Here is a 15,903-nt window from a genome sequence, read left to right as displayed (position 1 = left end):
AGGCTGAGGTTTGGTGCTTGACCAATGCCTTTAGACTGCCTCAAAACCTAAGAAAATAATAATTCACTGATTTAGCTGCACCTGGTGTAGGACTACTACAAGAGCTGCTTTGACATTCCTTCTATGTTTTTGACAGAATAGTTACTGTACTTTTTAAGAAGCATCTTAGCATCCACATGGCTTTATAATTTACAAATTACATATATCTAGCCCAGAACAATAAATTTTTTATTCAGACACTGTGATGCATTTTGATACTACTTTGTTAGAGTATGAATTATCAGTCTGAAATATAATGTTGTTGTCCCAATTTTTTTGATGGAGGTTGGTCATATAGGACTGTCCTCAGCAGAAGACAATGCTGCAGTTCATACCAACAGTTCAGCTTTTATGCAGCAATAGTTAAAAGAAAAAAAAAAATCGCATTTATTTGGCCAATTATCCAATTTTTTAAGATTGGTCTTCACTGAAAGATAAAATGAAGAGAAATGCAAAAGGAAAATTAGGTCATTAATGTACTCTTTGCTTCTAGCTTTCACTTCATTTGATTGTAAATTGTTTGCAGCAAAATTGCAAATTAGGAGCTCGCATAAAGTAGTATGAATTCCTTCAACATCAGATCTAAATGAGGAAGGGCTGGACCTCTAACCTTAGTGGAGTATAACTGTAGCTGGATGCATTCCTCGAGACTTATTATCCATTCCTCTATATTATATGCTTGAACTCCTAATTGCTCAGGGTTCAATGTACTTTGGGATGCTGGAAAATGCCTAAGAAGATGTGAGATAAAGACTTAGGCAGAGGCATGCTCTTTCTACCAAACACAGACATCAGAGAATGTGCAACATCCCACAGCAGGCTTCCAAACAGGAATGGCTCTCTGAAAACCATGTTGCTTTCCAAGAGTAGTGCAAAATTTACATCCTGAGCTGGCAGAGAGACAAGGGTCACACTGAAAATAGATTTTCCACATTTTGTAAGAAGAGCAGATTGAAATAGCAGGGCTTCCATCCCTCCTGGAAGAGAAAAATACTGCATGAATTTCACAGTTAGTTGTCTCCAGCCTCTTACCAAGTACAGTAGAAGAGTTCTAAAATGCAGGCAAGGTAAGTTTTGGTTTAGCATAACATATTACTTCTTCATTTCTTTTCTGACTAGGGTAATTTCTTTCTATTTATCACACAGTTATTCATTGCCTGTAAAGCAGTGTCTTTTGTTTCACCTTTGCTGCTTTTACCAAAAGCCAAAACGATAGGAAAAATAATCTTTATGGACAATATCCTGAATTTTAGAGAACAGCCATGGAGAAAGAGAGATCAAGACCCTTTTATAGAGGGTTTGTTGGGTGTGTGGTGGTTATGGCCAGCCTGGAGAGAAAGGTTGGTGGCTGAAGGGACAACTGTGTGTGCTCCTGCTGGCCAAATGTTTGGGAACAGGGTGTTTCTGTGATGCAGAAAATTTAAGTTCTTGTTTGTGTGCATAAATAACTGGCCTCAGGTACTGATCACAGATAATTTGTCTGGAAAGTCAAAGATTAAAGGAACTATTGTCTTTGTGTCACAACGGTTTTGTCTGCATTGTGCTGTCTGATAAATCAGATTGCATAATGGGGGTGTCGTGGAATTTTGGATTTTCTAAGAGCAAATCAGAATATGCTGATATTTTTCAAGGTTTCTTTTCTTCTCTGGTGAACTCATTATATCTATGGGAGAACTTCTGCACCCTTTCCTACTGGGTTTAGCTGCTTTTGTCTGCTATCTGGTGGCTCCTGTTAGCTATGCAAGGTACTTGTCTGGTTGTTATTAGGAAAGGCTTCTGCACCTCAGACATTTCAGATACAATGCTAGTCATATGTCCTGCTTTTGGAACTTTGAACCTCTGTCTAATTCTAACTTATTTTTTCTGATCCAGCGATCCTTCAGCCTGGAAAGGATGAGCAGGAACACTCACCTATTGTCAGCCTGGTTCAAGCCACGGGGGAAGTAGTGGCTACTGTTCTGCTCTGTTTGTAAAACAACAAGCAAGACCAAAATGCTTGGATAGAACAAACAAAAATTTTTTTAAAAGTGCAACTTTGTAGCAAATAGTATTTAACTGTCTCACTGAGTAAATGTTGCCATAAAATCTGTGAGTATGATATGCACAGTTTGGGCTGTGTATTGAGTGGGAATAGATTTACAGTGTGAGGAGGTTACCTGCAATTGTTAACAGTATCATTAAGACGAAATGAAACAAGAAGATAAAAGATTCAGGGACTTGGGTTTGAGTTTTGTTGGTTTGACTTGTTATGAGTGTTTTATTCAGTTGGTTTTGCTGCTTTTTGTTCTGCAAAGATGGGGATGTCTTATCTGTTACTTTGTTGCTCTGAACACTGTGTCCTTCTTAATAGTTGCTTTTCCTTTTGAGTGATGTTGTTTTAGGACAATGCAGAAGCCAAGTCTCAGATAAGTGCTGGATGTCTGTGGCTTTTTTCAGTGGGATATATTGTGTCACTAGAACAGTAGAATCTCAGCAGCGCCAGGATAGTGTACCTGGTCCACAGTCACATCCTACACTGCCTCCTGTGCTTTTATTGCTTACACTGTCAGTGTGTATTAAGAATTAGTAAGCCATGTGCACTAGATTATTTTAGACATGGTTTCTGTGTTACTCCTAACATCCCCTGACAGACCATGCTATCCCAGCTGTGCTGTGTTGGTAGTAGTGGAAGGAATATCAACCACTCTTGTGGAGTTTGGAATACAGGTTCATTTGCAGCCTCAAATTCTTATTTATTATACAGAGCTTTATAAAATAGGTTTCTGTCAGGATGATCAGTTTTTGTCCAGAGGTGTATAATCTAAAAGTTTGTTAAACAAAGTAACTTCAAAATACTGCATAGATTTAGAAAATCATGTATTACCTATGTTTCATAATAGTTTTCAAAATTACCTTTACATACTAGATTTCCTTAGATGCAAGAAAACATATTTTTTAAATAAAACATTATATTTTGTCAGGAAGCAGAAGGAATGCTTGATGAGTATGGAATTAGACAATGTTTGTTGCTCTGCTGTTTGTGAAATTGATGGTAGACTAGTCTGTGCTTAAGAGGGCCTGATCCTGTTGCTGTTGGACCATTTGAGTTATATGTGGACAATGGGTAGACAAACATTAGATGCAGAAAAATAAATTAATGATTTAAAATTATTTTTTTCTGAGTCCTCTGTACTTGCTTCTCATCTGGCTTATGTATCTTCTATATATCTTGTATGCACAGAGGGGTGTGAAAAAGACTCCAGCTTGCCAACTCAGATCTTGGAATAAGGGAAGAGAGGAGAGCTGGCTCTAACAGTTCAAAGCAGAAATGTTCACAAATGGAGAAAGATGAGGAAGATAAAAATCTGGAAAATAGGGAGATTAATAGTAAAACATAAAAATAAAAACATAGGGAACAGGACAAAGGATGAAAGGAAACATAAGGAAATTGAAGTGCAAGTGTCAAAGAAAATACCAACTAAGAGGCATAAATAGAGGAAAACAGAGAAATTATGTAGTTGTCAAGTCTTTTTTTTTTTTTTAATATGTAAAGCTTTACATGTTCCAAGATGAGAATGTGTATATATAGAAATGAATATGTAGTTTGAGCCTTTTAAAATTCAGGCTGAAGTCTTGAATTTTTCAAATCAAATTGGAGATTTTAGAGCTTTGTGGAGCCACATCCCATTTACAAGATGAACACAATAATGGTATCTCACACAAAGCATTCCTCCTCCTTATTGCTCCTCTACCCCGGGCTGTCCAAATTGTGCCATATAGCAAACAGTGATAAACAGGGAGGCCTCAAGAGCTGATTCTGCTTGGAAATGACTGTCCATGAGGAACTAAGCCTACACATACCAGTTTCTGGGTTTGAAATGTAAAATTCTGTGTGAGACTGAAGGACAGACACAAGAAACATCATGTTACTGTGTTGTTTTGCATGAAATCGGAATATTTGAAATTTTGAAGTAGTCAGCAGAATGGTAAAGAGCAGCTAGTGAATGCATAAGGTGTGTGCTAAGTGGACAATGGAAACACCAACAAAGAAAGGTTTCTATAAAATTTGTTTATTTGGGAAAATGTGGATGTTAGTTAATTGAAATGTTCACTTCTGTCTACTGAGAACTAACAGGAGGAACACCAAAGCAGACAAAAAGCAGCAAATGTCTGAAGGAACATATTTTGAGCTCTATCTAGTCTGCAGGTTTTAATTCTTCTCTATTTCAAACTATAAACTATGTGCACATTTAAAATCATCTCTGAAATGTATCAGGAAACTTAAAAGAAAATGGCAGTTTGAAAAGAGAGGGGAATGTAGTACTCAGATTTTCTGTATATCAGGGTAAGGAAACAAGTTTTATAATCTCTTTATATCTGTAAAGCTGTGGTATTGCTAGAAATTAATTTCAAACTGAGGAGCTCAAAATAAAACTCCAGTTTAGGAAAAGCAGTACTGCTCAGTTTACCACTTTGATATTTACAGTCATAATCTAAATCCTTCTGTCTCTTACAAATCATCAATCCTCTCCAAGGTGTGAGCATCTTCTCACACTGTCAGATTTGAATACTCAATCTAGGGAACGAACTAAAGTTTAAATGTGACTCCTTTGGCAATGGAAACTGCCTTTGAAGTTTTTGGATCTTCTACATTCCATGTTTCTTTTTTTAAATTAAAAGAAGAAAGCACTCTCAAATAATGCACTGCAAACAGCCTGTGAAACCTGCATCTTTCACATGAGGGACTGGAAACAAGGAGGAGGTCTGAGGGCATTTCATTCATCTTCTCATCAAACAATCTGCCTCAGGTAAGAGCAGTTCAGGTAAGCCAGAGCTATCAGGGTTGATCATATACTCCATTACAGGGCAGCCCAACTAACAGCTTCATTAAAAATCTTACTCCTGTGCTTTGGTGATGACAATGATGAAATACTCCACAGTAGTCACTGAAGGATGTAAAATTATGATCCCTTGGAAAGCCTCCCCACCCCACCTTGCCCCCCAAAAGACCCAACTGTTGTCATCTGCCCTTCCCTGAATTCCATAGGTCACTTCTGATCCAGCTTACATTGACTTTCCATGTTTTTTCACTCTCCATAGACCATGACCTCTCCCAGCTTCCAGGAGACAAAACTTACGATCCTGCTTTAACTGTGAAGCTTCTTAGGATGTACTTTTTCAGGCATGACTGGAAGACTAAGGAATTTAGAGACCAACTTGAAATTTACCTAACTGAACCAGGTCTAGGACACTTCTTTCAATCTAGACTCAGGTTGGGGATCATTTTAGTAACACTGATGATGAATCTCTCACTCTGAGATGAATATCTTCTCATCTCCATGCACTGCATCTCAGAGCATTCAGTGTTAGACTCAAGGCTGTGCTGTCCCTGTGCATGAAGTGGCAAAATGTACAGGGTAGATTCCAGCAGCACAGAGGAGTAAAAACTCAGGTTATCTTTCACCAAAAATATTGCTACTAGGTAAATTTGAACAAGATCAGCTTGTCAGTAGGGAGTTGAGGCTGTATCAAAGCGAGGCAGAGGTGAGGACAAAGGAGAGCTGAAGGATGCCTTTAGCCAAGTCTCGGTCTGTAATTTAGAACCACTGGTGAATTGGCAACCACTCTGATTAGTGATTTCTGCCATCTCTAGTTCTTGGGGAGATTCTGTCCTAGCTCAGTTATGATTTTATTGGACTCTCCTGTCCCAGCTAGTCTCGAGTAATGCAGTGCACATGGGCATAAAGCCGTTGGTTCTTAGGAACTGCAGTCTCAGAGAGTGCTGCACCATTTGCCCTTGGCAGTTCTTGCTTCTGGTAGCACAATTCACTACTTCTTCACCCTGAAGTAGCGCTGCAGCTGCTGGGCCAGTTGGCAACTTGAACAGGAAGCAAGAGCCTGGACTGGCTGCTGACCTTTTGGTGACAACTGGTTTGTCAGATTCTCTGTCTCAGAAGGAACCTGGAACAGCTTTTATGTAAAAACATATGTTATAAACCTGCACTAATGCTTGAAGAGGTGTTTGAAAAATTGTATATGCCATTTTTGGATGAAGTTTGACAACCCTGGTATATATCAAATAGATCATATACTTCATGTATAATCATAAACATAATATATTATGATAAAATAGTAAATGCCATTCCATAGCATGTATTTTTGCACATTGACAGGGATCAAGGTTATAGATAGAACAGCAGGAAATGGAAAGAAAATAATATCCCCACTTTTATTAAAGATTCAGTTGTTGATATGGCTTGGATACTACCCTTTAAATAATAAAAAATTTGCAAGAGTGACCAAAGTAATTACTGGCAAGTTTGTCATTATTATTATTACTATTATTTTTATTTGGCTCTTCTGTACAATTGCACAACTTCACTGTTTCTTTCTCTGAATAATCAGGTGTTGATTTACTGGTAGAAGATTTTGACCAGACATTGTAAGAGATTTGTATTTCTTTCTACTGGATTCCATAAGACGATTAGAAGAACCTCTCCATAGGAATGCTGAGAGTTGAAGGCATCTGAGCTTTTTGCTTTGTCAAATCTTGTAAGTGATATCAGGTGGATTCTGTTGGGACAGGAGCTTGTTCTGATTACAAGTGAGGATTACAAGGGGTGCTGTGGGAGAGGAGCTGTTGATGGTTATATCCATACCAGCAAATAGTGCTGTGCATAGGAACAGAACTATAATGCCAATTACAAAATGTTGGTCCTGAAGACCTAATGTCCACATAAATGTATTTTTGACATGTTGAACTAGTTCTGTTTTGGTCCGACATGCTCCTCCAGCAGAGGAGTGAGAGTCCGTCTGAGTCTCTCATCTGTTTCTGCCCAATGACCCTTGCCTGAGGCCTACGCTGGCCAGGGATGGGAGGAACACCAAGTGACTGTTCCACAGGTGATGCCTACCAGGGCTGGTTTCTCATGACTAGTCACAGGGTGTTTACTCAACAAGCTCCCACAGATGGAAGAACAATGGACTGGTCAGTATAGGCTGCCCTGCGTGTGTTCATGACGACAAAGATGGTTTTGATGTGCCTAGAAGCGTCCTGTTTCCACCTGTTCCCCAGCGTAACGAGCTCCACATACAATAGTCCATAAATCTTCCCACCTTTTGGCCAGAAGCCACTTGCTTTGGGAAAGGACTGTAAAAGTGACTTTCTCAGAGGAGACCCCCCGAGATCTCCCCAGACGGCAACAGACATCTACTGGCTGGCTCCACGAGGATTTGTCTGCCCATCTCGGTAGCTATAATGCCAACCCCCCTTTTCTCTCTCTCTCTCTCTGTCCCACTATCGCATTTTGGTTGGCACTAAATAAAGTGCATTTTTGTAGAAGTAAACTGGTTTTGTCCCCTGCTGTGTCTTTTGCGCTCTGAGATCCATAAAAGAACCAGTCGCGACTGGCTCTTGAATTGGGCGGACCATGACACTTTAGTTCCTGGTATGTGCTCCTAGAGAGCTGCTCCATATTTAGGATTCCTGAAGGAATCCTGTTAGTGGTCTCCAAGGCAGCACTGTGTTCTATTGGGAAAGCTGCTGATCTGAACTACAATTTGGCGTAGACACAGCTGTTAAATGTCTGGTCCTATCTCTTGAATAAGTAAATTGAGAGCACAGGAATAGGCTCTTGGAGGAAGTGGCAATACTAGTTCTGATTTACTGTTGGATAAAATCTAAGTTCATTAAGAATTATTACATAAAAAAACCCTTAACTTGGTTTGACACACAGGAGAAAGTAAGGAAGCTTATTCTAGGGCTAAAACTAAAAGGGGAAACAGCATAAAGAGAGCAGAAATGCCAGAAACACTACTGCAGTTCTCTCTTTAGGATAGCTGCAGTATTTTGACATAGCCTATGAGGGCTAAGCCACTGGATTCAAGAACAGCCTGTGTATTGAGAACATAAAGATGTTGCAGTCTTATACAAATATTCTTAAAAGTTTGTATTTTTAAAAAATCCCAAACACTTCACCCATCTTAGAACCAAAATCTAATTACACTAAATGAAGATATTGCCTAAGCAGTCCTACTTGAAGCGCATGACAAAGGAGAGTTCATATTGTGAACTATATTATGATGAATACACCAACAAAAGGGGGGGGGGGGGGGGAAGACAAACTGCTGTTTCTTACTTGTAATGTGTTTACTACAGGCCCATCTTCAAAATCCTGTCACTTAAATCCCAAAATGTCTGCTTATGGAGCTGAATTGTTCAGATAGCTCATAAGCAACTCCTAAAAACCTACAGTCTACACAAAATTAGAAGTTGTTAAAGTACTAACACAATTAACTTTGTAAAGTTTTATTGAATGGGAAAAGCTTTTCTGTTTTTAGGTACTCTGTGTTTTTTCGCATTTAATTTGACAGTCAATCATATCTTGACTTTACAGCCAATAGTTTATTTGAACCTTAATCTGCGATGAAGGAATCTGAAAATATGGTTTGCTTCAAGATATTCTGTATGAATTTGAACATTTAGATACTGCTGGAACCACATTGTCAACAGGAAAACTTCTCATTTCTAGTTAAGCACTTTTCCTCCTGCTCATATTAGCTGCCTAAAATACCTTGATTTGTTAGTTTCCTTCCTCTGTCAGTTCTCTCTTCTGCCCAGATTTGTATTCCTGCCCTCCAGTGCAACACTACTCAGAAACCTCTCATCCTCCTGCACCATTAGGCCAGCACCTTCACTCTTGGTATAATTTCTAAAAATCATGGAAGAAAATTATATAATCTTAAAAGCTATTGTTCTGGTCATTGTATTAAATATTCGTATTTCTACCCTTCTATTTTCATCCCCTCTCATAAGTACTTCAGCCCACACTGGCAAAACTTCTGCCATTAAAGGGGCCCAGAGTCCTGGCCTGCACTCTCAGCAGAACCATGACACATCCTGGCAGTCTTTCACTGCCATTTTAGAAAGGATTAACTCTTTAATTGATTTTACATAAATAAGAGACAATCACAACTTTTATATTGTCAGTGCTTGCTGCAAACATTTTTCCTTAAGCACTAACTCAAGGAACATATTTTCACAAGTTGGAGCTGCTCACTCAGTTCAAATGGCTTTTTAATCTCCAGAGGCCTGATGGAAGAATGATCCTTCACCATTTCATGTTTTGTGTAATGTAAGGACTGGAATTAAATTTTGTTTGCATAGTCTCATGTGTAAGTATATATTTTTCCTTTCTATCCATGCATTTTCTCTTCTACTGTTTTGTTCCAGTTTTTTAAATGACAGCTTTCTATACAGGAAAACTGTCATAAACAAGCAAACGCTATGCCCTGAAAGAAAAGCTTACACAGAAGAAAACAATTATTTTAGTCAAGGAGATTTGAGACAGAACTTGACACTTCAAGTGCTAAGTTTCAGAGACAGATGATGACTTACCTTGGTTTCAGGGCTCTGATAAAACTACCGTTGGACTGATGCGGAATTATGTTATTTTATTATTTGTTCTGAAGCTTTATTTCAGGCTCTCCTACAATCCTAACTTTGATTTTAGTTGCATTTATGGATTGATTCTTTGCTGTCAACTGCAATCAACTGATTGATATCCATAAATAATAAACATCAGGTTTCAATTTAAGATGCAGTTACGAGGTGGTATCAGAAAAAGTTTTAAGCAGCTTTTTATAGCTGACTCCCCTCAAGAGCAAGGTCCTGACACATTCCTTGTGAGAAGGAGCGAATGTCCTTCCTGCATGTTTGTCCAGACCCATGTGACAAATTCTACATGGCAACTGAAGGAGAGGACACACACACCTGTGGAAGACCTATAAAAAGTCCCAAGGCATATTTTAGCATGTACCAGTAAGATGAGCAACTTGACTGCTTTACCTCTCTCAGGATACATAATATTAAATTAACACTGGAAAATAAAAAAATTTAAAAAAGACATACTAACATGAAAAAACACATTTTATTGCACTTAAGTTATAAGAAAATAAAATTTCTAAGTGAATCAAACCATAGACACAATCCCTTTAAAGGTTGTTTTCCTCCATCATGTCAGGTTGTTACATAACTAAAATTAACCAACTGGAATCTGATTATTTCAAATCAGACTATAAATAAAACAAAAACAAAAAAAGAAGGAGAAAAGATCGCCTAGGATACAGTGTTAAACCACTTTCACAGTTCAGCTTGAGTAGAGAGGCTCTTGGAGAATGAGGCAAACCATTTGACTTTTTTCTCATTTTGTTTGCGTGTGATATCCTTACAAAAACGTTTTTGCTCTGTTAGTTCCTCCCAGAAATGACTGTAACAGTTGGGTTTTTTTCTCAAATACTGTAAAACACTAAGACTGACCAGCAACTTTAATTTTTGCATTTTGTATTTTTTTTAAATGTTGTCAGGTTTTTTTTTAATGTATGTTCATTCCATTCACCACAGCCCTCACAAAGAAGAATTTCCCCACAGAACAGGCTGCAATAGCTTTGTTCCAAGGAATGTGTTTTAATTTTTGCCCAGAAAAAAGAAAATAAGCTTTGCACACACACTCAATTCTTTATTTGCAGGCAAACTTCACTCTTAATTGTCTGAAACTCTTCCACTCTCAGCCTCTTAGAGGCACAGTTGGCTCAAGTTTCAGTGGCAAAAAGTCTTTTCTGTAATCAAACTAGAGCAAATTTGGAATTCAGTCTGGGACTAAAACGTCACAGCAGAAAAAAAAAAATTAAAAAAATTAATTTGCTTTTTTTTTCTTTCATTTAGCAGCATAAATAAGTTTGGCCACTGGGAATACAGTACAGGGGTGGGACAACAATCCCATAATTGAAGACCTACTTCTAGCACCAGCATTATTAATTAAATCCATCAGAGGACTCTCAAAACCCAGGACAGCTTGCCACCTCAGAGCAACTTCTGCGTTGAAGAGTGCAGATGGAAGCAACAGTAAATAGATTAAACAGAGGCTAATACTGTGACTGACATTGGCAATGGTTGGGAAAAAAAAAAAAAAAAAAAAAGGAATGAAGAAAAAAAAGAAAAAGTTCTGATAAAGCTGTACAAAACAATTCACAGTAATATTTTAGCTTTTCCACACCAGGAATGGATTCTTTGTTTTTGTTTTTCTCATTGCAGATGCTCTCTAGTTTTTGAAAGTCAGCCAGTGACTGCTGGTGGAGGTTGGAAAGGACCTTACAGGGAGTCCCATCCAACCCCTTGCTTTGAGCAGGGCTAAGGGACAGCTCATTGCTCAGAGGGGCTGCTGGGACCCAGGGTGACCCAGGGGTGCATGTGCAGGCTTGCCTGTGCAGCTTATTTCAAGATCTTTGTGGTAAAATAACTTGTTAACAAGAACTGTAACATTTTGTTGGTTTTTTTTTTCACTCCAAATTGCTCAAGGAACTTTTGGAGGAAATTAAAGAAATTAATTGCACCTGGTTTCATTTCTAAAGTTGTATTTTTGCAAAGCTGCCCCAGTCAAGAGTGTAGCCTTTTTATGTGACGAGACAGCAAAAGCCTCTCTTGTCAGTAATAGTTTGTCATCTTTGTCTTCTCCTTCGTAGTCTGTAGGTCTTTAGGATCTGTTGCCCCAAGGCAACATCCTGCACCACCAAGGACAAGGGATTTTTTTCCTTTTCCTTTTTTTTTCAGCAGGGAGGGAAAGGAGAACATCATCTACACATTTGGAAAAATTAATCTTTCTGCCCTTCACTTCATATCCACGTCAAAGTCCAACACCAGCAGCTTTGTTTCCTCAGTCCCATTGCGGCTCCCAACTGCACACACCAGCTTTGTGTTAGAAGCTCTGATTCGCCACACAACGCCTCCACTTCCCCCGCTCTCCAATGTGACTAGATTTCGGATAAATTCACCCGTTTTCAAGTCCCAAAGTTTTACAGTCCCATCATCTGAGCTGGTAATTACAAAGTTCTTGTTGAACTGTAAACAGGTCACAGCACTCTGGTGCTTGTTGGGACCTGTAAGAATAAACAAAAACATTTCTACTTGTAATTAATTAGAAAGCAATGTCAGACAATGCTGCATCTAGAATAAACACTTTGCTATTTGCACACAGCTCCTTCTGTCTATTAGAAATAATAGAGTACTATCTGTTATAATTCTCAGTTTGTACATTAAGAGGTGCAGAAGCCTTGCCAGGCTTTCAAAAAGTGAAGGCAGGTATAAAAAAATTCCCCAGTATTTTCTTCTTTGTTTCAGTGATCTCGTTGTGCTGTATATTGGCAGTTGGACAAACGTGCACTTGGACATCCATGAAAATGAACTTAACCATCCACAATGAGATGACTGCTGTAAGAGTTTATCTCCAAGTCCCTCTGAAGTGTTATTTTGAGTTTACTCCATCAGTAAATACTGACATATAGCTTAAAGACTATATGTCTGTTAAACGGTTAAAGTAGCAGTTTGCTTTAGAGGGAAATTAAATTTTTTGCTCCAACCAGCACTGCTGCATATAATATTTGAGAATGATAGAAGACTTTTACTGTGGGGAGAAACACAACCATGGGTTTGTGTGCATGATGCCTGAGTGGCAACTGTCAACATGGAGGGGGAGGAAAAAAAAACAACAAAAAAACCCCCAACCAAACAACAACAAAAAAAACCTTTCTCCTTACTGAAATAAAGAAAACATCTTCCACTTGCATCTCTTGATTTATTGCAACAGACAGTGCACTTTGCCTCCAATTAAACTGGAGGCTTTGAAACATTCAAGTGACCTCTAAATAAATACATTGACTGTCTCTTTTGAAATGTAATTTCCTACATATTTATGTGGCTTATTAGCCTAATATACCCATAGCAAATTGCTGTCAGTCCAGACCATCTGCCTTTCATAATAGGCAAATTACTTGAATAGATTAAATATATTTTGTTCAGAAGATCACACAGCTGTCATCAGAAAAATATTCAAGTTTTAAGTGGTCAGTACTTGTTTCTTTGTACATAATTATTTTAAAGGTTTTTTATGCAGAATTTCCAGCACAGAACACTGTAGGCAGCTTGATTTCCATGAAGCTAGTTTAAACTTACCTTGCAATGTCTGTAAACATTGTCCTGTTTTAATGTCCCAGATTTTGACTGTAGAATCAGCATTTCCAGACACAAGTATATTGTCCTTGAGTTCCATTCCACTTGTGAGTGACTGGTGGCCTGTTAGAGTGTGAATGCAGTTGCCTGTCTCCACATCCCAAACTCGGATGGAAGTGTCAAGAGATCCACTCACCACATGGATACCATCAAACTACAAAAAAGGTTAATCTATTATAAGCAATTATATTAGAACCTTACAAAAAAGGCTATTAATCATTTAATCACTACATGCAATATATAGATACTATATATATATTCAGTACAGTACAAAGTAAGGAGTCAGTAGAGATGGCCATGTTACCACAGCAGTTGCTTTATGGTCAGTGCAATTTTCTGTTGAACATGTGGGCTCTTGAGGGACATGATTTGAAAATAGACTCAGCCACTGGTCTTTGAAATGCAATACATCTCCTTTAAACACAGCAGATCCTGACTACCCTGCAGTATGCAAAGGTATGAGAAAGTACTTTTCCTAAAGGAGATGTTATAAAGCCAACTTTGCTTTTTACAAGTCCTAAGAACTTCAAGCAGGAGAACGACAACAACATTACCCAAATCATCTACAGAAAACTCACAACATAAGAACCGGGAAGGAAATGTAATTGGAAAATATAGAATTTAGCTATTTTGTAACCCTAATTGCATACAGTAAGGAAGTATATCTTCCCAGTCATTGTAGGGGAGACATACAGGCTAACATATGAGATTCTTTTGACCAAGAGGACTGACCATGTAGAGAACAGAAAGGTGGAAAATAACCTGAGCTATAGTGATAATAATATGAGTCTAGAATTCTCAAAAAGGGAAACAGCAATAGAATAAAACCAGTGAGCTTCAAGCAGGCATACTTAAGAAACCCGAGACTTCCTTCCTATGAGGATTTTATGTATCTATTCTCTGAGGGGAAGAAGAGTTCAGGACAGTTGGCAGTTTCTTAAAGACACAAACTATCCTGTGTAAAAGAAAGATAGCAAGTATTGTAAATTACTGAGACCCATTTGGCTAAACCACAGGGAGTTATACAAAAAGTAGAAACTAGATCAATAGATGTGTATAAAAGAGCACACTGGGACAAAACCAGAAAGGCAGAGCACAACACAAGATAAAACTAGCAAGAGCCATTTCACTATTGAATGAAAAAAGTCCCAACCAGAATTATAACAAAACGGGAAAAAAAACACATCAAGAGGAAGGTCAAAAACCCCTCATTTATCCTCAGTGGGAAGGAAACACTTATTGGGGCCAGCTATTTAACTTTTTTGTTTCAGTCCTCAGCCATGTGAGTGTAGGCTCACAGCAGTAATGCCACTGACAAATGAGTACAAGGTTTTGCTAGAATGGGGGAACAAAATCACATAAGGCAAGTTGTTTTAAGATGGTCTCAGAGACATCTGCTGCTATCTTTGAGAACGCATGGAAAATAGACAAGTTTCAGACGGCAAATACAATTCCTTCCTTTATTGAAGGAGATGATGGGATAGGGGAATAATGGATGAATCAGCCTAACTTCAATTTCCACAAGGAACTTTTAAGCCCTTTGTAATGTGGTAAGTAGCAGCAAACAGACTTGTGGGAAAATTATCTTAACCAATATGATTTTTTTCATGATGGAGTAAAAAGTCATGTGATACCGCGAATGTCTTGGTTGTATTTTTACAAAGAGGGAGATAAATTTCAGGCAGGGATATTATTACTTTGTTCAGAGTACTATTAGAGATACCAGAAAGAGTGTCAGAGAGGTCTGGCATTTACTATTTTCATTAGGATTTGAGTGACATTTTAAAGAGTAGAACTGACCAAAAGCAAGGGGTGTAGAAGTCAAGTAAAAAGTGTGAAGATCTGAACTTAGCAGGGAATGAATGAAGTTACAGCTGCAGCCTGGGAGAAAGAAGGCTAGGGAGAAATCTTGGTTATATTTAAGGTAATGTGACATTCTTTGTCCCTGTGGACTGACTGGTATCTGATAATGAAAAAACAAACCCAGTTAAGGGAACTCGACTATCTGGGGCTGCTGCTTCTTATAAGACCTGCAGAAAATTAGTATCTTAGAGCTCTGCAATCATACATGGTTGGGCATGGCACCTAGATTCAGAAGAATGGAGAGTGTCTAGCACACAGACTGCTTATCTGCTATATGCACTGCATTTTATACAATGCACTTAAATGCATTTTAATATGCATTTTCATAGGTGAAAATACACTAAAAAAGACCCTCTGGTGTCTGAATGGAAGGCATAAAAAAAAAATCACTGCTAGCAAGCATTGACAAGACTTTGACTGGACCCTGTTTTGGGTCTCCTGCTTTCCGAAGAGGACGGGAAATAATTTGACTTCAAATAAAAAGACAAGGAGGCCCAAGTAGCCCAACAGACTTGAGAACACTAGAGAACATTTTTCTATCCTAAAAAGAACTAAACCTAACTGATGTAACAAATTTTCAATTCTCTTTCCCCTTTCCCGCAAACTAATTGTATTCGCTGTTCATGAGGTATTCAGAAAGAAAGGTTCAAGGCTGGGCATCAAGAGAAATTGACGGTGCTGCAGTGAAACAAACAATGGTTTGGATCAGTGAGTTATCCATGAATCCTGAGAATCTGTGGGTTACTGCAAAGGCAGGTAAGAAAGAGTAAGAAATTTCAGCAGGGTTAGTGGTCTTCAACTGCTGAAAAAGCATCTATGGAAAATATTAGGTCTACTCATGGGGAAATATTGAGATATAATAGAACCTGCCATGGAGGACTGGCTTATTCTGTCTGATTATTCTATTTATGGGAGTTCTGCTGTTTTGGGGCTAAAGGGCAGGAGCTACCAGGCAATTT

At 38.4% G+C, this 15,903-nt stretch overlaps 1 protein-coding gene across 8 annotated transcripts in view; it reads right to left on the bottom strand.

Moving 5' to 3' along the window:
* Positions 1–211: 211 nt before the first annotated feature.
* Positions 212–15,903, bottom strand: part of FBXW7 (F-box and WD repeat domain containing 7) — a 207,986-nt gene continuing 192,294 nt past the window's right edge. For 4 of the 8 annotated variants that reach the window (XM_079305425.1, XM_079305420.1, XM_079305429.1 and 1 more), the window contains 2 exons: positions 13,025–13,235; positions 9,929–11,952 (listed from right to left, as the gene is read on the bottom strand). In XM_079305425.1, coding sequence (XP_079161551.1) covers positions 11,684–11,952; positions 13,025–13,235 — 480 coding nt within the window. In that variant the 3' untranslated portion in view covers positions 9,929–11,683. Of the gene's footprint in view, positions 1,017–9,928; positions 11,953–13,024; positions 13,236–15,903 lie in introns of those variants that run through there. The other 4 variants (XM_079305424.1, XM_079305428.1, XM_079305426.1 and 1 more) reach the window with 2 other exon arrangements.

The sequence above is a fragment of the Erithacus rubecula genome (genome assembly GCF_903797595.1).
Source record: "Erithacus rubecula genome assembly, chromosome: 5".
Classification (NCBI taxonomy): Eukaryota; Metazoa; Chordata; class Aves; order Passeriformes; family Muscicapidae; genus Erithacus; species Erithacus rubecula.
Note: the sequence above shows the minus strand (reverse complement) of the source record. Positions and strands in the feature narration are given on the sequence as shown.